A 25,269-nucleotide genomic window follows, 5' to 3' on the forward strand; every position below is an offset into this window, starting at 1 on the left:
TTCCAACCATGATTCTCTCAGACTCTCTAGCATCAACATTCCCAAGCATTAGCCTTCTAAGCAGCTAGAAAGACAGGCAATAAAAAGTAGAGGAGCGCTGCTGGTTTTCATTCTAGCCATTTAACCAGGGACTGATTTACAAATGGGATGACAGGTGAATTAACCAGCTGGTAGGATAGAAAACCAGCAGTACTCTGGGTCCCAAGGACCAGGACTGAGGATCACCGATCTACAATCTATTCTTTATAATATGTTTTAATGGCATTACTAAATTAAAAAAAACATCCTATATTGATATCTCCCCAACAGTAGCAGTCAATGATAGTCACAGTTTGAACTTTGAAACGACCTCATAGGCTTGGCCACATCTATTTGTCTCTAGCACTCAGCAGGGCTTGGTGAAGGAGGGACTGGAAAGAGACATTATAAAAGATTGTGATAGCAGTGAAGTGTGTTAGTCAAGCTTGAGAGAGCTGAAGAGGACAGAGGAAACAGAGTTTTCTTTTCTTGATTGCCCATCATGGGTGACACCAAACTTTGTCTGTTACTGCTTCTGAGCAGCTACGCATTGGCTCGTAAGTTCCTTCTTTTACCAGCTAGCTCACTGGATTGATGGAAATCCATTTATTGAAAATAATTAGCTGGAATAGGCTAACAATACATACAAAAACAAATCTTAAAACGATATCACTTCTGTAACTGTCTGGTGTTTTTAAACTAGCATTCACTGCAGTAGCAGGTGTATGTGCCCTATTTTGCATGATCATCCAGTTCATTACAAATGTTTTGATCAAAAACTGAATAGATCATGATTGAATCAATGTATCTTCTCTATCTCTTCTCTCTCTATTTAATATATGGAATATATTCAATATTCCATCTGTATTATATATATAAGACAACGATCATAGTAGGGCCCAATAATATACTGTAGAGTACTAGGTTAAAACACTAGGTTAAAACAGCATACATAAATGTGTACATACATTATGTATATATAGCACTTTAGCACCAAGCACTAATTTAATTTCAAGCCACACAATGAAATGTAATTCTATATATATACAGTATGTACATGTAGAATTGTAATTATGTATATAATACAGACATTGAAATTGTATAAAATATATACTATATATAGAGATCTAGTGAAATTAGGGGTATGAGTTATATGTAATATGCTCAATGAAAATTGAAATTGCAATTATGTATATTTATAATTACATATAGGTTGCATTTCATTGTGTGGTTTAAAATGTTTAAATTAATGCTCAGTGCAAAAGATATTATAAACATATTATTTTAATCAGATTATATTTTAGAATTATAATAAATAATGTCTACAAAATTGTATTTATTACCTATTTATATGATCACTCACTCTATATTTTGTTGCTTTCCAGAGCAAGGCAATGACGATGATCAGGCATCAACGTGTCTGTGTAAGTTTTTTCAGAGACACACACATTCACAAACATAAACAAAGCCTACCACAGAACACCAATATGTGACATTTTTTCATTTGCAAATTGATTGGCCCAGATCTTGATAGAGGGATTGACAAGTTTGTGAAAACTGAGCTTTTGAAGTTTGCAATGGGGTTGTTTTCTGGATTCTGTGTGATTTGGTAAAGGAAGAGGAAAAGATGAAAATGATGATGATCTACAAGCCCTAATGTACTTCTCAAGAATATGTATACCCCAAAATTGTTGTAATTAAAATTATTCTGGACTTGGCCATTTCCTTTGACTTTGACATGTGTATACCTGGAAAATAGGGGGGGGGGGGGGGGGGGGGGGGGATGTTGTTGAAAACACACACAGTGAACTGAGAACAGATCGATAATGGCTGTGCTAAACTAACAAACACATGACCTGCTTTTTGGAGATAGCAGTAGCTGGTGGACTCTTGCTCCATGGTGTTTATGAGGCAGTACGATGGCTGCTGTTCGCTGCTACAATTGTCATTTAGTCACCGAAGGGTCCAAAGGTCTGGAGTCAAGCGAAGATGTGGAAGCTTGACTGTGAACCTAAGAAAAAAAATTATATTGACATAATCTTAACAGGTAGCCTCAGGTTAAATTGATCAGCATGACATAAAGATACAGACAAAAGATTAAGAGCAAGACAAATAAAGGCACCCCTAACACTGAGGCAGAGAGAGAAAACCAGGACTTACAATATGAGATATTAGAGAGCTGAAAGTGTTGAAATGTGTTGAAAAAGTGAAAATGGATAGCAAACAAAAAAACCCCAAAACACTCAAATATCCAAATTTAAACTAGCTTTTCTTTTTTGTCCTATTAGGAAATGTGGAAATGCTATTTTATAAGTCTGCAGGGAATCACTTGATTTGATTGTAGAAAGCCCATGTATTTACCACGTGTTACCATTATTCTGTCACAGTGGCAACCAGATTCAAGGCCTATAAGAAATATGTCTACCAGTACACCACAGAGAGCAGAAACGGGGTGGTGGGCACTGCCAACCTCAAGAATGGCCCCAAAGTCACTTGCCAGGTACGTGACTTTGATTATTTGTCCAACTTAGTTCCCTTGGTAATAGAAGCCTCTTATCTGAGCACCCTCCCTCCCTGTCTGTCGCTCTATTGGCTCTGTCTCCTGCCCTGTCTCTGCTATCGCATATCTTTAGGTGGAGATCGAAGTCCCCCAGACATGCAGCTTCCTCTTGCATACCAGGGACTGTGCCCTACGCGAGGTGTCCGTCATGGATCCCCAGGGCCAGCCGGTCCACAGGCAGGCCGCCGGCTCCGAGGCCTTCCAGGCTGCCATGGAAAAGTTAGTGCAAAACATCTTTTAGATGATTTGATACACATTACATGCAGGGACAAGGAGATAAAGTTAGTCTTTTTGCATGTGATCTGTAAGACAAAAGAGCAGCTTTTTATTGGTGTCCAAGCTGAGCCATGTTAAAGCAAGCCAGATCACAGGTCCTTGGGCAGGTTGCTATTGGATGTTCCAAAGTCGATTAAAAAGATTAAAAACAAGAGGTGATCAGGCTTTTTACATCATAGCTGCCAGACTTTGGAACGGCCTGCCTGAGGAGCTTAGGCTGGCAAAATCATATCCTCCATATCCTAAATTACTTCTTGAAACTCATCTTTATAGACTTGCTTTTATGTAATGGTCTTTTAAATGTCCTTGACCTTTTTTTATTGTCAAGTGACAGGGTTCGCTGTCAAAATACTTAAGAGTTTCTCTGTCCATTTTAGGAATTCATTTTCAAACCACGATATATACATTTTGGAAAAGTCTATAAAATTGTCATCATTTTGTCAACCAAGGATTTAAGTTGCCCTCTGTCCTTCAACAAGCAAGCAAGCATCATACTTGGTTCAGCTGTGACACCTACTTTTTTTTTGTAAGAGTAGATGTCACTTTTCTCAAGCAGTGGATATCTCACTTTGGAACAAAACTCTTCATTTATTTTGTATTCCAAGAACCAGAGTTCTTATCCCCAAGGCCAGCGGGTCCTTAATTCTTATGTTCTTATTTAGTGTGAAATGTTATTGAGTGATGTCTGTCTCTTCCCTATCCAGGAACTCTCTGAAGTTCACTGTGGAGCAGATCACCAATGTCCAGCTGTACCCAGAGCCAGACGAGCCGGTCAACATCCTCAACATTAAGAGAGGAATTGTCTCTGCTCTCATGGTGCCAGTCATGGAGGACGAACAGAACAGCATCATGGTTAGTATCTCCACCCAACCCCCTCTGGATTCTCCTACATTGCTGCAAAACTACAGCATACGGGGTCCATCAGATGAATAAGCATTAGATTAGATGAAAATTTAATGACCCCCCTTGGGGAAACTGGGTCATTGCAGTTGCAGAGAGGAGGATATAGAAAAAAATAGAAAAAATACAGCGTACTGAACACAATACAAGGAGTCATTAGAACAAAGGAATATATTGAGAGTGATATGACAGATAAATAAAGCATCTTTGTTGACAGATTCGTAGGTTACTTATAACTTATTCCATTCCATACTCAGCTTTTCGTTATCATAAGCAAAAGACATTAGGAGGTCTGCTGAAAAGAAGGATTGTTTTGGCACTCTAAGTTTAACACTCAATTAGGTCAATTGGTTAGGTAACATTTTATAATACTTTCCAAATAAGCTATGCAATGAAATGCAGTACATGCATTACATCACATAGATATACATATATATATATATCTTATCTTGACTGATTAGTTTCCTCATAGAGTCTACCTGAATAAGAACGAGTGACCTATATAGACATAGATTTATTACCCAATGGCGCAATCTTTCATTAAATATACCTCACTTACATGTGGCTTTGTCACCTTAAAACCCATATTCACAAGCTAACCTCCGCATTTGTTCTTTTCAGAGCACAGTGCACGGCACGTGTTTAACAGACTACAGGGTCAATGCCAGGAAGGACATCGCCACGGACGTGTCCCTGTCCAGAGATCTGTCCCAGTGTGACCAGTTCTACAGCAGGGGACTGACCAACAGCCCCCTGGCCCTGCTGCAAAAGCTGGTGAGACACTGGTGCCGTGCCTGTTAGCCTTCAAGTGGACACTGACACTAATGCCAATTCAGATGCATATGATGAGATATCCACCATCAAAAAAATTTAACACCTACCCATGTAAACGGATTGCTGTCAAGGGAGTTAAAGAAGTTGTGGGATATTATTGAGGTTCCAACCATCTTAAAGCTGTTCTAGGCAACGTTGGTGGCTCCAAATGGCAATGCAAGTTTCAAATACCCACAAATGTGATGTCAGTGTGACGTCGGTAAACTGCACACAGCACGCTCTTTTTCCACGAGAGATCTAACATCGGGGAGTCCAGCTTTCTCTGAATGGAGTGCTGCTCACTGCTGTTTAGGAGACGGTTTGGATCTTGTGGGCAGAGCAGTGTACATACCTGGCACCAGAATTTTATTTGGGCACATAGGGCAAATCTACGGGGTCTCATTCAGGAGGGATGGGATGCTCTTTACTATTGCAGACCCACTTTGTGATTTAGGCTGGTTTATTTTTACATAATCCAGAGGTTCTTAAAATGATTGAGCAGGTAGTGGTTCAGCATCTTGCACAAGGACATTTTGACAGGAATCAGCTACAGAAAAGTTGCAAAGATGCAATCATCTCATGTGGAAGACACTCTGACATAACAGTGCTGTTAATGTGAATTGAATCTATATGAATTTAAAAATCATTAGACTCAGTATCACAAGTTACCAATCAATCACTGTAAAGTATACTAAATTGACTTTAAAATACTTTCCTATTATTGTTTAAAATGCCTTACTTTCTGGCACTCACTCAAAAGCTTTTTGTCTTAGGTCTTGAATGTATCCATACATGCTGTATGTTGTGTTTTTTCAGCATCGCCCCATGTCTAAGCTTATCAGAAGCACTCAAGACTGCAATTACCAGTTTGACAACAGGAGAAAGCACATGACTACAGCCGAATGCACAGAAAAACACATCTACCTGCCCTTTTCTCATGAGTAAGTAACCCTCAGTGTGTGGTGCATCTTTGTGTGTGTATGTTTATGTCTATACATCAACTTCTAATCTGCCTTTCAGGAACAATGGAATATCATCTGTAGTCATCCAGAGTTTGACTTTGCAAGACTCCATAAGGATCAACAACAGAATATTTGGTGAGTGATCATTCGTGAATTAAGTGGCATGCATATGCAGCTTGTAATGTCTTTCTGCATAATCTTAGTTCCCATCTCTTACTGGGTGTTGGTACAGAGGCAGACCCCGTCCGCAGCAAGCCACTTCACTTTGAAGAGCCTGAGGACAAAGCTCCAGTCCAGACAAAGGATGCCACCCTGAGCACCCTGCGGGACCTTATGGCTCTGGCAGGCACAGACCAGGGCCAGAGGAGGGCCAGCCTCTTCCATAAATTGGTATCCGGCCTGCGCTCCCTGAGGAACGAGACGCTGAGCCAGACAGTCACCGAGATGCTGGATATGTCAGGCCTGCTCACCTGGCAGGCCCTGTTCCAGTGCGGCACTCCGGAATGCACCAGCGCAATCCTCCAGGCCATCTGGACCATTGATGGGGTGTCACTGGAGGTGGACGCCCTGGTCTACGGGCTGAGTCTCCAGGCCCACCCTGATGCCCACCGTGTCAGAGACATGCTCAGCATGGCCCAGTTTAAACAGAGCAAGGCCATCATGTATGCTCTGGCTAACACAGTGAAGAAGTAAGTAGAAGAGGTCTACTTTAATACTTTTTAATGTTACAAAGCCTAAATATAGATGACCTGCCGAGTTTCAATAACTTTGATGCCTCATTTGGCCATCTGTGTAACTGCTATAGATCACCACTAGAGGGCAACACATTCAAACCTAACCATTATCCAGAACCGCAGGATCTGATCATATCTTTTCTGCCTTTGTCCACAGGTTCCATGAAGGAAAGGTTACCCCAGAGGTCACAGATGTGTCAAAGTTCATGGAGATGCTATTAGAGGACTGCTCAGAGGACACAGAGATGTCCTTCCTTGCACTACGGGTATGTGCTGACTACTGATCATGTTTCAAGCATTTCACATAGCTTTGGATAGCTCACCCATATAGGTTGTTTTTCATTTTTCCTAATGCATATTAAAACATTTGGACTGTAACTATATGATTGTTGCATCATGTATTCACCTATTTATAGTAGTCTACATTTTCTCTACCTGAAGTCAGCACTTCTCAGGGAGTATGACTCAGAGTTTATGTGTCCCATCAGTATTTTCTCAGAATAAATTACCCCAAAGTAGTAGTAATAATAATAATAGTCTTTGTAAACTAGGTTGTTGGTGTCATGGGTCGGGCCATGCAAGATGTCAGCCCCAGCCTGATGTCCTCCCTCTTCCGCTGTGCTAAGAGAACTGACATTCCTCTATCAAACCAAAAGGCAGCCATTCAGGCCTTCAGGCTGATGGACATCAGTGATGAGGTGCAGTAACTCCACACACGCACGATCAGTCCTTGCACATCCATTGTAGGTTGACAATGAACACGACATATGCTGTGGGATTTAGTTGAGGGTCTGTGGAGTGCACAAGTGGTTGATGAGGTCAATCTGACCCTGGAACGCTGCAGAGTGTAAACATGCATGAAGGCATATGTGTTTGCAGACACACACACGCACATGCATGCACGTACACATAAAAATACAACAAAAAACAGATCAAAAGAGCATATTTCAAATGACCACTTGGAATAAATTATTAAAACTAGGATAGGCCTATACATGTACATATAAAATATACATACAGTATAATGTTTACATTTTGGAATTTAAAATGTGGATGTTATTGCATGCAAGCTTCTCTGATAGTTCTAAGCGCTGACAAAGGCAAGCCAACTCACTCGCTTTGAACGTTTATATGGCTGCAGGTTAGAAACATCCTCATGGAAGTGTACCAGGATGTTCAGAGCCCTGTTGAGAAACGCGTGGCAGCCTATCTAATTCTGATGAAGAGCCCAGACCAAGCCCTGGTAACCGAGCTTGTGAACTCTTTGGAGGACATGGAGGAGAAGCAGCTCAAGAACTTCGTGGTCTCCCACCTTAACAACATCCGCAACTCCAAGGAACCACAGATGCATCCGTGAGTGGCTGTCCAGCAATAACATTGTCCTCTCAAGTGCGACATCATTTTTCGGCCCAAATAAAAGATTCCGGATCCTGCCCCCTTTCAGTCTAACGTAAAAATTAATAGGGGTGTAAAATGATTTCCTTTAACCACATCCAGCACTAACATTGACTACTTTTGCTTTTGAGGATTCTTCAGTTATGTATTTCTTTATTTGTTGAAGTGGATTCTCATGGGTTTTAATAAAAACAAATATTTTGTGGTTTTGTGAAGCAAGGATAATGCAACATCCGTGCCATGGTTATTAGAAAAAAAAATCAGTAACATGTTAAAATATGTAAAAACCACATCATATTTCATGTCATATGTGCTATCATTATTGCAACCAATTTTAAAAACATAACAATTGGCAAACGGATTCCAAAAGTCTCAAAAAAGGAAAAGTGGGTCCAAAAAAACTGGATATAGACTGGAAGCCCAGAAACACCTGAGAGGACAATTAGCCAGCACTATTATATTATTGATAGAATGAATGGTTTAACAGTCCCCAAGTGGAAATGAATTTCATTTATTTGTTCATTTCACATTCGAATGTCCATATTTGAGACTTAAATTATAGTATGAATGCTATATGGCAGCAGGGTAGCACTATGAGTAGGTGAGTAGTGTCCTTGAGCAAGACACTGAATCTCTGTCCGCTCCAGGAGTGTTGTTCTGTAGCTGACCCTGACCTCTGAATTTCCAGTGGAGAAGGGCAACCAAAAAAAAAAAAGAGACAAATTGAAGTCAAAGTAGAAACATGTAAATTGGATAAGGATGATGGTGTTTTTGCCACTGTGCCTCATGTTTGATTTAAACATCATAGGGCATGGGAAGTGAAAGGGGCAGAAACCTTTGGCCTACAACCTTCATTTGATTAAGGAGAGAAAATATTAACATCAGTGGTTTGGCTCTATGTACTCCTACTTGAACCTTCTCTCTGCTCCTTACTAAAGATTCAAAAACTACATTGAGTTGGCCTTGAACGACCAGCCGTCCCCCACAAACGCAGAGTTTATCGGCATGTCCCGCAACTACAAGATGGAAACACCGCTGGCTTCAGTGCAGGGCAACATCATCTTTGATCCCACTGACACCTTGCCAAAGGAGGTGATGCTGGAGACCACCCTAAAAGTTTTTGACTACAACTATGACATCTTTGAGGTATGTTTTCAACAGCGTGATTATTACATGTGGTGGAGGACATAAAATGAGTTTTGTCAAGATTTTTTAAATGTTCAAAACTGCTCCCCTTCAAGGTCGGTGTTGAGGGAAAAGGACTTGAACCAACAATTGATGCTCTCTTCGGAGAGAGGGGTTTCTTCCCTGACACCATTTCCAGGGCTGTGTATTGGGCAGGTGACCAAGCCCCAAAGACGCTCCAACAGGTTTTGGACAGAATTGCCCCAAACAGAGGCAGAATGAAAAGACAGGTGAAATGATTACATATTGTACATATGCACACATAATACTGTATTGTCATTTATATTTTAGTACATTTTAGGCTGTTTATGTTACCACATGAATACACCCTACAGTCTCCATTTGCATGCATATCCCAGAACTCTGAGTAAAGTGTAACCAATCAATATCTCTCCAGGTCCCACAGGACCTTCTGAAAGATATCACATCCGGTTTCAACCAGCTCATGGCTGATGTGCGTTCCTCACCGGCCCCTGAAGCCACTGCCTACCTTAGGCTCCTGGGAAATGAGATAGGATACATCAAGACCAGTGAAATGAGACAGATGGCTGAGACTCTGTTCATGTACTATCACGTCTTCTTCAGGGTCCTGCCTGCCAAGGTCAAAACTTTTTGTTTCTTGAAATGGTCATTGTAAGAGAACATATTGTGAAAAAGATTTGAGATTTGCAAGTCATAGTTGAAGTGATATTTTCATGTAACGTGTCTCTGTTCTCTTACCCCAACAGGCCATTGATGCACTGACATCTAGCACCGAAAATGAGATTTTTGCCCACTACATCTTCATGGAGAATGCCTTCTCTCTACCCACTGCCTCTGGCCTCCCTCTCAAGTTCTTGCTGGCTGGGGTGTTTGCCCCTGGTGCCAAAGGAGGCCTTACTTTTTCTCCCAGCATGGTAAATTAGCTTGCCTTTATCTTATTTGACATGTAATGATAACTACATTAGTAGAATGATAGAAAATTTTGCTGTTCTATAAAACCTGAATCCCTTGTATCTTGTTTCTGTAATTGCTAGCTGATGTTGTCCCCCACACATAGAAAACATTTCCCACAGAAAACTGTGGTCCTAGCACAGTTTTGCATATTTCCTCCATCTGAAGTATCGTTCTCCTTGCAGCACCAACTGTCTTTCATGCCCTCGGTCGGCTTGGAATTCATTACCCAAATGGGTGTGCACATTCCGGACTTTGTGGTGGCTGGGATTGAGATGCACACCAACATGTACCACGAGAGTTCCCTCAATGCTAAGGTCACCATCAACAGAAACCAGATCAAACTGTCCATGCCTGCTCCTAAGTCGAACACTCAGTTGTTCAGCTTTAGGTGGGTGGCACCTGCCTCAAATGACACAAAGTTCTTTCCATGAAGTCACATAAAAGACAACAGTTAATGTTTACTGCATTCTGTCCAATACAATCTAACTCTAGCTTCCAGTTTGAATTATTTTAACTTGCTCCTCTCATTCTGAAATATAGCAACAAGCTGCTGTCAGTCTCCTCCAGTCAGACAAAGATAGTGCCATCCATGGTGGAGGACCGGACTGACTCCACTAACTGCCAGCCTCTATTCACTGGTCTGAAATACTGCACCATAGTACGCTACTCCAATGCAAGCTCCACAGACCAGGCCCCTTATTACCCCCTGACAGGAGAAACCAGGTAAGAGGGATCTGTGTTCAAAGTTATTGGTGGTCTTGGGTGTTCATTCAAGTAGTCTCTCTCTAGATTTGTAGGTTACATCTAGATGATTAGTCAACATTTTAATTATCTTCATGATCTTGAATAACCAATTAATTGTTATTATAAATTCAATACTATGGTCAGCAAGCAATTTGTGGCCTAAATTGGAAGACGATTTGTAATGCAGCCTGTCTTGTTTCCTCAGGTTTGCAGTTGAGATCCAACCCACAGGGGAGGTTTCAGAGTACACTGCCACCATCACTGGTGAAACACTCAGAGAGGGCAGAGACGGTCGTCATAAGGTGGACTCTCTGAAGCTAACCCTGAAGGCAGAAGGTATGTAAATGCAAAAGTGTGTGTGTGTGTGTGTGTGTGCGCATGCGCATGTGTGTGTGTGTGTGCGCATGCACATGAGTGTTTGTTTCATTCTGAATGTTTCTGTGTTGTTGTGCATTTGCTGTAATGCATGGCTCAAGGAAACTGAATCAAATTGTAGGAACTTTTGTGGTCACTGTGAAGAGGCCAGAATTTATGAATGTGTGCCACTCAGAGTTGAAACCCACATTTATCATTATCTTATATGCTGTATTAAGTCTATAATAAACTAAATATGCATAAATTAGGTACATATATCACTTACCTACTAGTGAATAGCCTCTTTTGAAAAATAAATATGCAAAATATACAGGATACGTGTCACTTGGTCACAAGCTCTGGTGAGAATGATATTTTTCTGAGATGTAACCAAGCTTAAATAAAAGATAAGACCTTTAATTTTCTAAACATCTTAATAATGGACAATAATGGACAGATGGACATGAACTCCAGGAGACCCTGAAATCAGACCAGAATTGGTTTAGGTATCTGGTGCCAATTACAGCACATATTGGTATGAAATCGATATGGGCGCCAGTTTTAGTTGATATAGAGGCCAGATGTGGCCCAATAGAAGATAAACGATATTGGGACTATTACCTTTTATTTCTGCTGCTACTAGGTGCTGATTCAACAGAGGCCACAGCATCCCTTAAGTACAACCGCAATAAGAACATTCTGACCACTGAGGTTGTCATTCCTGACTATGATGTGGAAGCAGGCATCAAGCTGGCTGTAACTGACACTAATGCAAAAGGCAAGAAGATGCGAGGTATCACCATCGACGTCACAAACAAGAACATCCCACAGCTGACTCTGGTTGGACGTACCAGGTAAAAGCTCTATGATTAATACCTTCCTAATGATAAATACTGACAAGACTTCAGCTGTGCTGTCTTGTTTCTAGCGGCTATTTTCTGAGTGAGAAATGCATGAACGAGAGACATAGCAGGAGACACAAATGCTTAATTAACTGAGGCAGAATCCAAATCAAGGCCCCGGGGTTTAGTAAGGTTGTAGAGATGGTGGTCTTAACCATCAAACTTTCAACATACCATCAAATCTTTTCAACATATAGTACCTTGTTTTGAATGTAGACTTGAAATGATGAAGGATGCCATGCTGCAAGTCCAGATGGTCATCCCTTCCCTGAAAACCGATGCCTCTGTCACTGCAACCCTGAAGAAGGATGAGAGTGTGGTCATAGGGGTAGAGACGGCCATCAACTTCCCTGAGACATCCTCCTTGCAGAAAGTCAACCTCAAATATGGTAATCATCAGCCATCTCTCATTTCTTCTGTGTGACTGAAACAGAATTAGGTTGTTCATTCATTCGTTTATTTGTGGGGGCTCTTGGACTTTCTCCTTACAGATGATGACAAGTTTGAAGTGGAACTGAATTCAGACCTGAACTCAGAGATCCAGAAACTGATCCCGAATGTAGAGAACTACCACAGGCAGCTGCAGCAGCTCGTCGATGACATCCTAGACCAGAAGGTGGCCAAGACTGATATGAAACTGCGCCACATTGTCACCAAAGGAATTGAGGTATGGCTTTGACACTTGACACTATATTTTTACAGTTGTAACAATATCAATACAAGTGAGAAGTAATTAAACTGTACATCTTCCTGAAGGCAGGTAATATCTGGCTGGACAAATTGGCTGCAGGAATCCCCTATATTGAAAACCTGCGAAACAAGAGGAGCATTTCAGATCTCACTTTGCCAGCCCTGCCTGAGAAACTGTTCCTGCAATCGTAAGTTTCAAATACATTTTATGTTAACAAGGGTTTACAGAACATTACTTTGATTTCAGAGGTTAACAGGCATAAACCCTAGCACAGCATTTAAACCGTACGGGTTGTTCATCTTCTGCTCCTCTTACCATTGACAGTTTGTTCAGATATTTTCAGATGCAAAGCCCAAAACTTGAATGATAATGATTGTGCATAATTTTCACTTCAACAGTGACAGTTTGTTCCGATACCAGTTCAACAAGGACAAGATGACCATCTCGCTTCCTCTGCCGCTGGGAGGCAAAACCTCAGAAGAACTGAACATCCCCACCACTCTGTCCATTCCTGTCATCCACTTACCAGAGATAGGCCTATATATTGCTGCCAAAAACTATCCGGTGCCATCATTCACTATGCCACAGTCGTTAGAGTTCATGGTCCCCCTTCTTGGTCTGGCTGAAGCATCCACCAAGATCAACAGCAACTTCTACAACTGGGAAGGCTCCATCTCTGGGGGTAACAACACTGTAGATGTCCCCAGCTACATTGCACAATACAAGATCATGGCCCAGTCGCCTTTCAACCCACTGTCATACAAACTTGAAGGTAAGCTGTCCCTTAAAACATCAAATACTTGATAGCTGCTAAATAATGGTGTGGGTGTTTGATTAAATTGTTTAATACAATTTGCTCAGTCACAGTGTGAGTAATTATTGCAAATATCCCTGATAATTAATCAGACATGAGCATTAAGATTTTGAAGAATGTACACCCAGACAGTGCATATCTAATTTAGTTTAATGTAAGTTTGAGTTTACGCAACATCTTCCACTTTGCTATCACAGATATTGACATTGGTATAATTTCTTTCTGTCTGCTTAAAGGAACTGGGATGATGTCAGGAAGAGCTGAAGATAATCTGAAGTATCTTGTGAATGGTTCCTTAAGCCATAGCCTCATTGATACAAGTTTCAGTATCTTAGAAACCGTAACTGTGACAGACAAACTCAATGCGAGGGCCAGCTACAAGATTGAAGCCTCTAGTCCAGTAGGTCTGCACATCTCTCTCTATTCCTCTGCTCAATCAACCTCTACCTCAGATGAAGTCACAGGAGATGGCACCTTGGAAGGATCAGTTAATGTAGGTTCACTGTCCACCAACACCGCCTACACCCATAGCTACACCCTCCGCCCTCTAGAAAGAACAGGAAGAGGAGAGTCCAACCTGCGCATCACCTCACCATTCATCCAAGCTCACAACATGATCCAGGGAGTCTATGCAAACTCAGAGTTGAACATTGTGTCCAAAACAAATGTACAGAATGATGCCCTCAAGCATGTGGCAGAACTTAAGTATAAGGATGCACAACTGACCCTGAAGTGCAATGCTGTTGCCACAGCCCTGGGTAAATCACTCAATAACAAAGTTGAGCTTGGCTTGTCCAGCCATATGGCCATTCTCAGAATTGAATCACAGGCAGATGATGCAACAAATAGGGCATACTCCCTTATAACAGGGTCCATGGATTCAGATGGGCTTGAGGTAAACTCTGAAGGCTCCCTCACCTTCGATGCAGGTCGTGGATTGCACAAAGCCTCTGTTACAGTTGGCAGAAATGGTCTGATCACCAGTGGAACTAACAACATTCAGTGTAGCCCGGTGACATTTGAGAACATCTTCAACGGTGCCATAGATAGCAGTGGAGCATCCCTGTCCTCCACATCCAAAGCAATGGCTGAAGAAAGCAGAGGAGAGCTGAACATTGAGGGTAAAATTACAGCTGCAGAGGCATCTTTGTATGGTGTACTCAAGGGCCATGCACATGATGCAAGCACAAGAAACAACATGAATATTGTATTGAACCGAAGGGCATTGACCTTTTCTAGCAATATGATGGGATCATTGAAGCAGATGAAAACTGAAAACAGCCACACACTGACCCTCACTCTATGGACCCTAGCCCTCCGCTCCAAGACTAACAACTTCATCTGTGAAGATGTTTACTACAAACATGACACCAAGGTTGATATGAAGCCATTTGTTACCTCATTCGATGTGACAAATGACATCAAGTTTTATGACGTCAGTGTGAACAATGAAGGCCACATGAAGCTTGAGCCACTTAAGATGGACCTGACTGGAGGTGTGAAAGGAGCCTATGGAGAAGAACAGGAGGTTAGACATACCTATGAAATCAACTATGCTGATATGGCCGGTACAATGAAATCCAGCATATCTGGGAATATAATGGATGCCCAGTTGAGTCACAACTGTGAACTTGAGTTTGCTGGACTCTCCTCCAAGTCAAACTGTGAAGCACGAATAAACTCTAAGCCTCTACGTTTTGACAGCACCATACGCACCATGGCCCTGCCTTTCAGCCTCACCATTGATGCCCTTGTCAACAGTGATGGAGAAATTAATCTATATGGGAAGCACACTGGACAGCTGTACAGCAAGTTGCTGGTTAAAGCTGAGCCCCTGGCTCTTGCATACACACATGACAGCCGGGTATCAACCATGCATATGCTTGAAAGTGGGGATTCTTCCACTCATATAGACAACAAATTTGGTGGCCTCCTGACACCCAGTGCACAATCTCTGACGTGGAAAACCAAATCCAAGCTGAATGACCATGTTTACAACCAGGACATTAATACTTACAATGATCCTGAGAAGATTGGAGTTGATTTTTCTGGAGTAATGTTCACAAACATTTTCAGCAAATTGAGCACAAGTAGAGCAAAGAGATCAGAGCCAGAAAATCAAGAGTTCAGTATGGCTGGTTTCCTCAAGTATGACAAGAACAGTGACTGCCATATCATTAAGATACCATTCATTGAGAGTCTTCCTGTTGCTTTTGAACAGCTCAAGAATGCTCTTGTAAACGCCTTAGAATCACTGCAACAGTTCATCAACGGTCTAGATATTAATGATGTAATCAGTGAATTTAGAGCCAAGTTAGATCAACTACCACTGCAAGTGAGTGACTTCATGAGAGAGATGGACTTAGACAACAAAGTGAATGAGATCAAAGAAAAACTTACTTATTTGACAAACGAGTTTGCTGTAACCATGGATGACTTGGAGCTTGCTATGGAAAACTTGAAAAATAACTTTGAAAAAACAGTGATGGACACTGCAACCAAAATTAGAGACCTCATTCTTACAGTCAGAGACTATGTCAAAAGAGGAGACTTTTCTGATGCCATAACAAATTTGCTTTCAGAAATTGGAAATCAGCTCCGTGCCTTTGATGAGAAGTATGAAATCAGGCACTCACTTGTTAAAGCAATTGATGCCATTGAGGATGTCATCAGACAGATTGATTTGCAGAAGCTCACAGAAAACAGTGCCGCATGGCTACAGGAGCTTGATTCTAAATACGGCATCTTGGAAAAAATCAAAGAAAAAATGGTTGAATTCAAACAGTTCATTGAGACCTTTGATGTCAAAATGTTTTTCAAAGATGTAAGGGATTACATACTTTCGATTGATGTGGCTATGTACGTTGAGCAGTTAACATATAAAATACCCTCCTCAGAGATAGTGAGAGTGATGGACTCTATGAATGATGTTATTGTCAATTGGATTGAAGAATATGAAATCACCAACAAACTCAATGCAGTGTATTTCTACATTAGGGATCTACTTCTTAAATATGATCTTGATGAAAAATTTAAAGAATTATTAGATCAGGTATTGGTACTCATCAGAGAATTCAAAATTGAAGACACTGTGCAATCACTGGTAGATGCTTTGAAAGGCATCAAATTTGAATATGTTTATGACAACATCATGCAATTTCTGGATCGTATGACAAGTCAGATAAAAGCAATTGACTTTAAGCAAAGCATTGATGAGCTTAATGAAAGCATTTCTTCAACGCTTAAGTCAATAAAGGAATTTGACTACAATGCATTTGTCGATGAGGCCAACAAGAAAATTGTTGAACTAACAAACTATATTAATGAGCAGATTAAAACATATGAGATTGTACAAAAAGTTGAGGCTGTTAGGGAATTTTTCAGAGAGATCCAAACTTCTATCATCAAATATTTGGATGAGCTCAAAAACACTAAGGTGGCTGAGGTTGTGAAGAAATTGAATGATGTGATTGACACTACAGCCTACAATGACATCAAGATGAAAGTACAGGAAATCCTTGAAGACATGAAACAAAGAGTCCTTGGCATGGATATCAGAGATGAAATATACATCTACCTCCAAAGGGCAAGTGAATCCTACACCAATATGATTGCCTACATTTCTGTTCAATTCAGCCGATTGATGGAAGAGATCCGCAAAGTGGGAAAGGACCATGAGATCATCAACCAGATCAAGCAAGCTATGGCTGGAGTTCTGGATGCACTGAAGACAGCTACGATTGAGATTCCCTCTTTCACCATACCTCTCACTGACCTTGTCATTCCGGCATTTACAATCAACCTGAATAAATTGCACGAGATCAGCATCCCAGCTCAAATTGTAGTCCCTGAGTTCACCATTCTGAGTTCCTACACAATCCCTTCCTTTAACATAGACTTTGAGGAGATCAAAGCAAACATAGTTGCAATCATAGATCGCATCAGAGAATTTGAGATCCAAATGCCTAAACCTGAGGAAATCTTTGGAGATCTAAGAGCTCTCTATCTATCTGAACTACCAGATCTGACCTTCCCAGAAATAACTCTTTCAGAAATCATATTCCCAGCCATCAACATCCCCAAATTGAATCTGGAGGACTTTGAAATCACAATGCTTCCCATTCCGGAGATCAAAATGCCTGAGGTTCCCAGTGAAGTTTGCATTCCAGTTTTTGGCAAACTCCATGGTGAGTTTAGAGTGAACTCCCCACATTACACTCTTGTAACATCAGGAGCAATTGAGAACTCAACTACTACATCAAAGACCCCACAGTTCACAGCAACCTTGACTTCTCATGCCACGTCAAGTATTGAATTCCTTGAGTACTCCTTGGATGCCACTGCTCGGTTGGAAGCTCCCAGAATGAAGAAGCTGTTATTCACAGAGACTGTGAAAGCCACACATACAACCTTCTCCATTGATCATGAGGGATCCATGACTCTCACTGGCCCCTCTGCTGAGGCTGGTGCCAAGACTATTGCCAAGGCCACAACCCAAATGTACACAGCAGACTTGGTCAACAATCTGGCTCTTACACTCAAGAGTGGAATCTCTGCAGCCATAGATACAACCTACAGCCATGACTTGAACATCCCAACAGCTGAAATTTCTAGTCAGGCAAATGTGGCACAGAATATAGCAGCCAAAATGGAATCAGGTATAATTACTGTGACTAGTGAAACTACTGGAAATGGAAAGTGGTCCATTCAAGACTACTCTGATGAAGGTACACACAAAAGCAATCTAGAATTCACCATTAATTTCAGCACTGCCAAGTTAACTTTTGGAGGAGAAACTGACTGTAAGGCCTTGAAAATGAGGCAAACAGTGACTGCTGAATCGGTCATCTTAAGCCATATCATTGTTGAAGCAAGAGCTGAGAGTGAAGTTCCATCTATCAAGAAGAGTGTCATGGTTTTGAATGGAGAGGCTCATATTGGAGACTTGAAAATTGCACTGACAACCTCTCATGATGCTGAACTCATTGGAAGACTCAGTGGATCCATATCCAACTCGTTGGAATTCTTGGCCCATCCATTTGAGATTATGCTGGATGTTAAGAATAAAGTAAACTCAAAGATTATTTTCCCCCTGAAACTCACTGGTAAGGTGGATCTCCAGAATGATTATGGTATTATTCTAAACTCGGAGAAGCAGCATGCTAATTGGGTTACTTTGGCTCGATTCAATCAGTACAAGTACAATCACGATTTCACCTTGGAAAACAATGAAAGGGACATATTCTTACATTCATCAGCTGCCGGAGAGGCTAATCTGGACTTTTTGACTGTTCCTCTCACGGTCCCAGAGATGACTGTACCTTATCTAGAAATGAAAACCCCTGAGGTCAAAGAACTCTCTCTATGGGAACATGCAGGCTTCAAAACCCTGCTTACCACCCCTCAGCAGTCATTTGATATGAACCTGAAGCTTCATTACCATAAGAACCCTGATATGCACAACTTTGAATTGGACCTTGGACCCATCTATATTGCAATCAATGACAATGCCAACATCATCAAGGCACAATTTGAACAATGTAGAGACAAAGCAGTTGCACTTCTAAAAGATTCCTACAACCAAGCAAAGTTACAGTATGATAAACATAAGATTGACACTTCTAGCCAGCCTCCTAGAATTTTCACTGTCCCTGGATACAAAGTACCAATCCTGAATATTGAGGTTTCTGCCTTTAGGGCAGAGTTGCCTGCTTTCAGCTATTTTGTTCCCAAGGAGGTCAGTACACCAAGCTTCAAAGTTCCAGCAATGGGTTTCTCTGTGCCATCCTATACCCTTGTGCTGCCATCTCTGGAGTTACCGGTCATCCATGTTCCAGAAACTTTAAGTGAACTGACCCTACCCACTTTCACACTACCTGCTATTCAAAACAATATTATGATCCCAACGATGGGTAACATAACTTATGATTTCTCCTTCAAATCCACTGTGATCACCCTGAGTGCTAATGCTGGCCTCTACAACCAATCAGACATTGTTGTTCGATTTGGAGCTTCCTCAACATCTGTGTTTGACATTTTAAATGGTAAAATTGATGGCACTACTAGTTTGACAAGGAAGAGGGGAATAAAATTGGCCTCCACTGTGTCCCTGGAGCACAGGAACGTGGAGGCAAGCCATGATTGTACTGTTAGCCTCTCCAGAAGGAGCATGGAAGCTTCTGCAACCAATATTGCCAAAATCAATCTGCCCTTCCTTAATCTGGAATTTAATCAGGAACTCATTGGAAATACCAAGACCAAACCAAATATAGGTTCCAAGATTAAATTTAAATATATGTTTAATATTCCACTGATTGAGTCTTTAGGCAAGGGAAACATTGATCAGAACCTGGCATTGGAAGCACTCTCTTCCTATGTGTCACTGGAGTCCACTACCAAAGGGAAGACAGACATAACAATAATGGGCAGCTGCAATATTGCCGAAGATCTAGACAATGAGGCCAGCTTCTACCTTAATGCTAATGGCCTGCGTTCAACTGTCAAGACTAGTTTCAACTCAAACATTGATCACAAACAGGACAAACAAAAACGAAGCCCAAACAATATCTTCCAATATGACATGAATGAGAACTTTGCTCTTGAGGTCTCTCTGCGGCGTGTGTATGCAACAGTGGATTACACAAGCAATAACAATGTCAATTTTGCATCTCTCAACACAAATGGAAAGCATATTGTTAAAGGAACGCTTGATTTTGTTCCTCTAACAACCCTAAAGGCTACAGTGAATATTGATGCAAGTCAGCCTTGCAGTTTGGGTCATGCTGGGCTTCTTCAGAACATCAACCTTGCCATCACTTCAGAGAAGCAGTCTTTTAGCTGGAGTGGTAAAGAGCAACTGGCCTCTCTTATCCATGCTTGTGATTTACTCTTATCCAATGATGAGGCTGAAGTACGCATGGACTTGACAGGATCAGTGGAAGGTCACCTAGCTTTCTTGAAGTCAGTAAAGCTTCCTGTTTATCAAAAGAACCTCTGGGATGTACTCAAGTTTGATCAGGTCACAAATATGGACAAGCTACAATTCTTCAATGTCTCCTCCAGTATTGTATACACAAAGACCATGGATGGCCTGGAGTTTGCCATACCATCTAAATTATTTGAAAATGGTGTCACTTTCAGTGTCCCTGGGATTACCCTTGCAGTGCCTGCTTGGGTAAAAGAAATCCCACCGACCATAAGGAATATTGACATGCGATTTGAAAACATTGATGTCTCTGATAATTTCACACTACCACCCTTAATCTCAGTTCCAGCCTTTGATGTCCCATTCACCACCTTGCATGTGGAACCCTTCACAATTGATCTGAAGAATCTGAACATCCCTAAGGTGATCACCACCACAGCCTTTGAGATCATGCTGCCAGGCTTGCCAAAGATGGCAGTGCCCAGTTACGATATTGACACAGAATATCTACAGGGCAAAATGTCCTTCCTGTCATTCAAGATGCCACAATATGAAATCACCATCTCATCTTTCACCCTACCAAAATCCTTCATCATTGGCGAGCACACCATCAACCTAGATGAAATTGCAAGTCACATTTCAAACTTTGAAATTCCAACCATCACCATTCCAGAGCAAAAGATGGAAATCCCTGAAATTGCCCTACATCTGCCTTCAAGTGTGTTTATCCCAGCATTTGGTGCCCTTGCTGCCACTCTGACAGTTTCGTCACCAATTTATAATGTGACAACAACTGCCAACGTGGAAAATAAGGATTCCAGCGCTGTCACCTCACTGAAGTCCATCTGCACTTCTACAATGATCTTCTTGGAGTATGACCTGGATGGTAATACTGACAATTTCTTACAGTGTATAATCACTCCTTACATTTACTTTGAAGAATTATTTTGACTGAATTAATAGATTTGAGATATTGCATTAGATATAATGTTTTGTTTTCTATGTGCCCCTGCAGCCACAGCAACCCTTGGATTTGAGAATGGAATTGTCAGTCTAAATGGGAAGTGCAAATTGATTCACAATGACGCAAACATTGAATGGCAGCATGTCTTTGCACAAAACCTGAGGTAAGTCTATTTTGGTGATCCTTAAACATTTGCAACTTAAATGAGAAATTAGGTCTTGCTTGCTACAACTCATGAAAGTGTATTACATATATACATAGCCAAATTGGCACATTCTGTACATTTGTTATCAGCATCTGTAAAGTGAATAGAGTGACATGGTGTGCAGTGTTTTACAATGCATGTACGTACAATACACACCAGAACACTCATTCTCACACTTTGAATATATATTGATATAATTGTTTCATCTGTTACATATATATATATATATACACACACACACACACACACACACACACACACACACACATATATATCTATATATATATATATAAGAACATGTTAAGTAGAATGTATGAATGGGGTGTATGGGCAGAAATATGCCAGAAATATTATATGAAAACAGTAAGTATATATATATGTATATATACAGTATATATACATATAATATTTCATATAATACTTCTGCCATATTTCTGCCCATACTCCCCATTCATACATTCTACTTCACATGTTCTTGTGTCTGGTGTTGGGACTCTTTTTGGGTGTGAACCACTGGTTTAACACAAAATGCTGTATTCCATGCAATATTAGAGCATATTTCTGATTGTGGCACTCTTTCTTCAGGATGAAGCGCCAAACCTCTCCAGCTCCTGATGCTATGTATGTTTTTTTCCAAGACTGGCTGCAAGATATTTTAGAATTCAAAGTTTGTAAAATCCAAAATCAATGTGGATATCAGTCATGTTTTGAATGGCACAAAGGCGTAATAGCTCATTAGCTCATGTAATAGCTTTGACCAATGTTATCAGCACATACCTCAACAAAAAATTATTTCTCTTTTTTTAAGGGTGTCTCGTCATACTCTGAATGTTGACATCACCAGCCCAACCTTTGTCGATGTGAGCTTCCGCTTTGCTTCCCGTAAAGATGGCATCACTGCATCTATGTCTTCTCCATCGTCCGGTTTCCTTGGATTACATGTTCAACGAAGGTCTCCATCACAGCTGTATGGGAAACTTTTCAGTCGTTACCTGGTAAGAGATACTTCAAGTACTGTAGTTTGCATATTGTTGTCAAAAGCAAACAACATTTTAAACTCTATACATGGATTGATGCTATCTGCATTAAACATAACACTATTTTAACCCTTATTTTTATGGATATCTATCATCTTCTAGTCTACTCCTGAGAAGGATACTGACATTCTGACTGTCAAAGCCACCTTGAGAAACTCTGAGAAGCTGAGCCTGCAGGCCTCCTGGGACTTGGGTGTCCTCCATGATGTGATTGAAGGATCCAAGGAGAGGATGCCTGCCATTACTGAAGCTGTGCTCAAGTTCATCAATAAATATCACACTTACCACTTTGGTTTTGATCTAAACCGTGGTGGTATGAAGTTAAAGAACTCAGTTTCCAATGTCATAGAGAGAGCCTATCATGAGGTTCCTGTGTCTCTCAGCACACTGCAGAATTCAATTGAACAACTCAGTGATCAAGGGAAAGACGTGTACAGGCAGGCTTCTGACAGCATAATGTCCATCAATGTGCAGGAATTTGGAGACAGGTTCACTAACAAGGCTAGAGAATTCTTGAGACGCAGTGAACAGAACATTGAAGTCCTGTTAGATGCAATCATTAAGTTTTTGAGTGACACCAAGTTTGCTGTGCCTGGATTTAAGGAGAAGCTGACGGGCCTTGAGATCGCCCAGCGAACCCGTCGCTCTGTATCAATGGCCATTGACAGGGCAGCCCAACGGTTTGCCAACCTCATAGAGACCATTGGCGACACCATCAGGGGAACTGAGTTCACTGTACCTGGAACCGATGTTGTTGTTAATGGAAGGAAGATAATGGAAAACCTGAAGTCTTCTTTGAATTCCATGCCTGATAATCTAGTACAGACAGTGCGTGGCTGGTTGGAGGTGCTGCTCAAGAAAGTTAGTGACCTCTTGGAGGTGACTGTCACAAAGGCACAAGAGCTCATCGCCTCCATGAGAGCTGACAACCTGGAAATTGCTTCTCAAATTAATGACATCTATGTAGAGGCTCTGCAGTCTTCCAAGCAACACATTAAAGAGGCAAAGATAAGTATAACGGAGTATAAAGACATTGCCAAACGGAAGGTTCAAGAGGTTTATAATGGCATAAATGCGGAGGGTGTGAATGATGATCTTAAGGAGCTTATCAGTATTTTGCAGTCACACCTCTATGGAGGAATTAATGAAAGTATAAATTTAATGGAAAGAGCATCTGAAAACACAGCACCATATATAAGAGTGAGCAATAAAAAGATGGACATTGATATTCCCCTACTCTTCTTCTGGAGGTCTTTCAGTGAATGGCCAACGCAGTCCAGGCAATGAATCATGCTTCTCAACACCACTTGGTTGCTTCATAGCTGACAGAATTTATATGGCTGTGTGAAAAAAGACTTGTTATTGTTAGATGCAAATTAAATTGTGTTCTATTGCACATGCATTATACTTGAGTTCATTTTTATTGAATTTGCTTAAATTTGCTAATTTTTAAATTCTAAACTCCCAATGCTTTTCATTTTGTTACTTCTTGATAATGATGTTAAATAAAACAATAAAAGAATTTTTGTACAACAGTTTGTCATACTGTTTTGGTCTTTACTCTTGATCAACAGTACAATAAAAATGTTAAATTGTACATAGGATCCTTTTGCAGTGTTATGAATTAATTAGCAATAGGAGACGTCATGTAAAAGAAATAAAGGAAATCTCTGTTGACTGACTCAATTCCAAATTACTATCTATCGAATCTACTCATTTTCATTGTGTTCCAGAGGCAATTAGTATATGTTCAAGTCAAATGTTCAGTCACTGATCATGTACAATATTTATATCAGAATATCTAATGGGTTTCCATTGTAATATCTGCTATGCACAAGTTCCCTCTTTTTCATTCTTTCTCATAGCTCAGGCTATCACTAAAGTTAATTAAGTTCACTTCCCCTTCTTTCTCTGGTCTTCTTGGAGGGACACTTAATGGTGGTGTTTTTGCCTGTGCATGCTTCTTTTCCCACAAAGGTCCATTCATAATATTTATGAGATTAGATATTATTTATAAAACTGCAGTGTTTGCAGAGAGACATTGAGGAGAAAGGGAAGATTTGGTAAAATTGACCATTTTTCTGCCCTCTCATGGTGACAGAACGATATTGTACACTTCACTGTGTAATGCTAAGTTGCTAACATTGAAAAGGATAATATGTGAATTTGCTCAATGGTCATCTTTGTAAAATTGTTACTTGGAAACTCAAGGTAAAATGAACCCTCTGAGTCATGCATGTGTTCTCCCTGAGATATATGTTGATGAAATTCCCTCTTATCTTTATCAATTTTTTAATCAAAGAAGATAGCATTGCAGTGGAGAGATATGGTTCCTACAAACAGAATATGCTTGTTTTAGGAATGACTGGGGAAATTGTAGGAGGGAAGCAAAAAGATATTATGAGGTTCTCTTTGTTCTACCTATCTACCACAAATAACAATCTTTATGAGTCATAGGGAAATTAAAACCTATAATTTTATGAGCTGAATTTCAAGAATAATTCCTTTGCCCTTGTCAGGCGTGGGCCTTACTGAAATGGTGTCATGACTAAGCCCAGACAAAACAATAGAGACATTGTACAATATCCTCAGTACCTATTGCCTTACATAGAACAATACTGTCACAATTTGAGTGCATTGAAGTTTATCGGAATAGCCCTTTTTGGTCTCCAATTGCAAACATTTTTTTTTTTTTTTCTTAAAAGCCCCTTTTTAACAATCCATAACCTCCCATTGTTAAATCTATGTGATTTCAAAAAATAATCTGAATGTGGTGGATTGCATCATAATGACATCATCCATGAAATCAAAATACTAAGCCATCTGTGTGAGGCACTGTGATGCCACTAACTGT

General features: G+C 40.7%; 1 protein-coding gene across 1 annotated transcript; it reads left to right on the top strand.

The window, feature by feature from the left end:
* The first annotated feature begins 517 nt into the window (after positions 1-517).
* On the top strand, positions 518-23,702 carry apoba (apolipoprotein Ba). The gene is made up of 29 exons (XM_071522397.1): positions 518-575; positions 1,404-1,442; positions 2,406-2,518; positions 2,652-2,797; positions 3,559-3,706; positions 4,376-4,528; positions 5,384-5,508; positions 5,588-5,664; positions 5,762-6,218; positions 6,421-6,529; positions 6,815-6,961; positions 7,405-7,616; positions 8,597-8,804; positions 8,900-9,073; positions 9,241-9,444; positions 9,572-9,739; positions 9,962-10,167; positions 10,320-10,502; positions 10,729-10,859; positions 11,521-11,731; positions 11,996-12,168; positions 12,271-12,446; positions 12,536-12,657; positions 12,869-13,242; positions 13,521-21,095; positions 21,225-21,336; positions 21,964-21,999; positions 22,187-22,373; positions 22,518-23,702. The coding sequence occupies exons 1-29, from the start codon at positions 521-523 to the stop codon at positions 23,700-23,702; spliced, it is 13,206 nt and encodes a 4,401-aa protein (XP_071378498.1). The 5' UTR covers positions 518-520.
* The last annotated feature ends 1,567 nt before the right edge of the window (positions 23,703-25,269 follow it).

This window comes from Centroberyx affinis, unplaced genomic scaffold (genome assembly GCF_046629955.1).
Source record: "Centroberyx affinis isolate AG114_WGS23_722 - 3 ecotype Tasmania unplaced genomic scaffold, CSIRO-AGI_Caff_v1 ptg000984l_1, whole genome shotgun sequence".
NCBI lineage: Eukaryota > Metazoa > Chordata > Actinopteri > Beryciformes > Berycidae > Centroberyx > Centroberyx affinis.

Excerpts from the sequence above, each read along its gene's own strand:
- apoba (XM_071522397.1), top strand. The coding sequence starts at position 521 with ATGGGTGACACCAAACTTTGTCTGTTACTGCTTCTGAGCAGCTACGCA. Across the intron at positions 8,805-8,899 it reads ACAACTATGACATCTTTGAG|GTCGGTGTTGAGGGAAAAGG; the intron begins GTATGTTTTCAA and ends CTCCCCTTCAAG. Across the intron at positions 22,374-22,517 it reads AACTTTTCAGTCGTTACCTG|TCTACTCCTGAGAAGGATAC; the intron begins GTAAGAGATACT and ends ATCATCTTCTAG.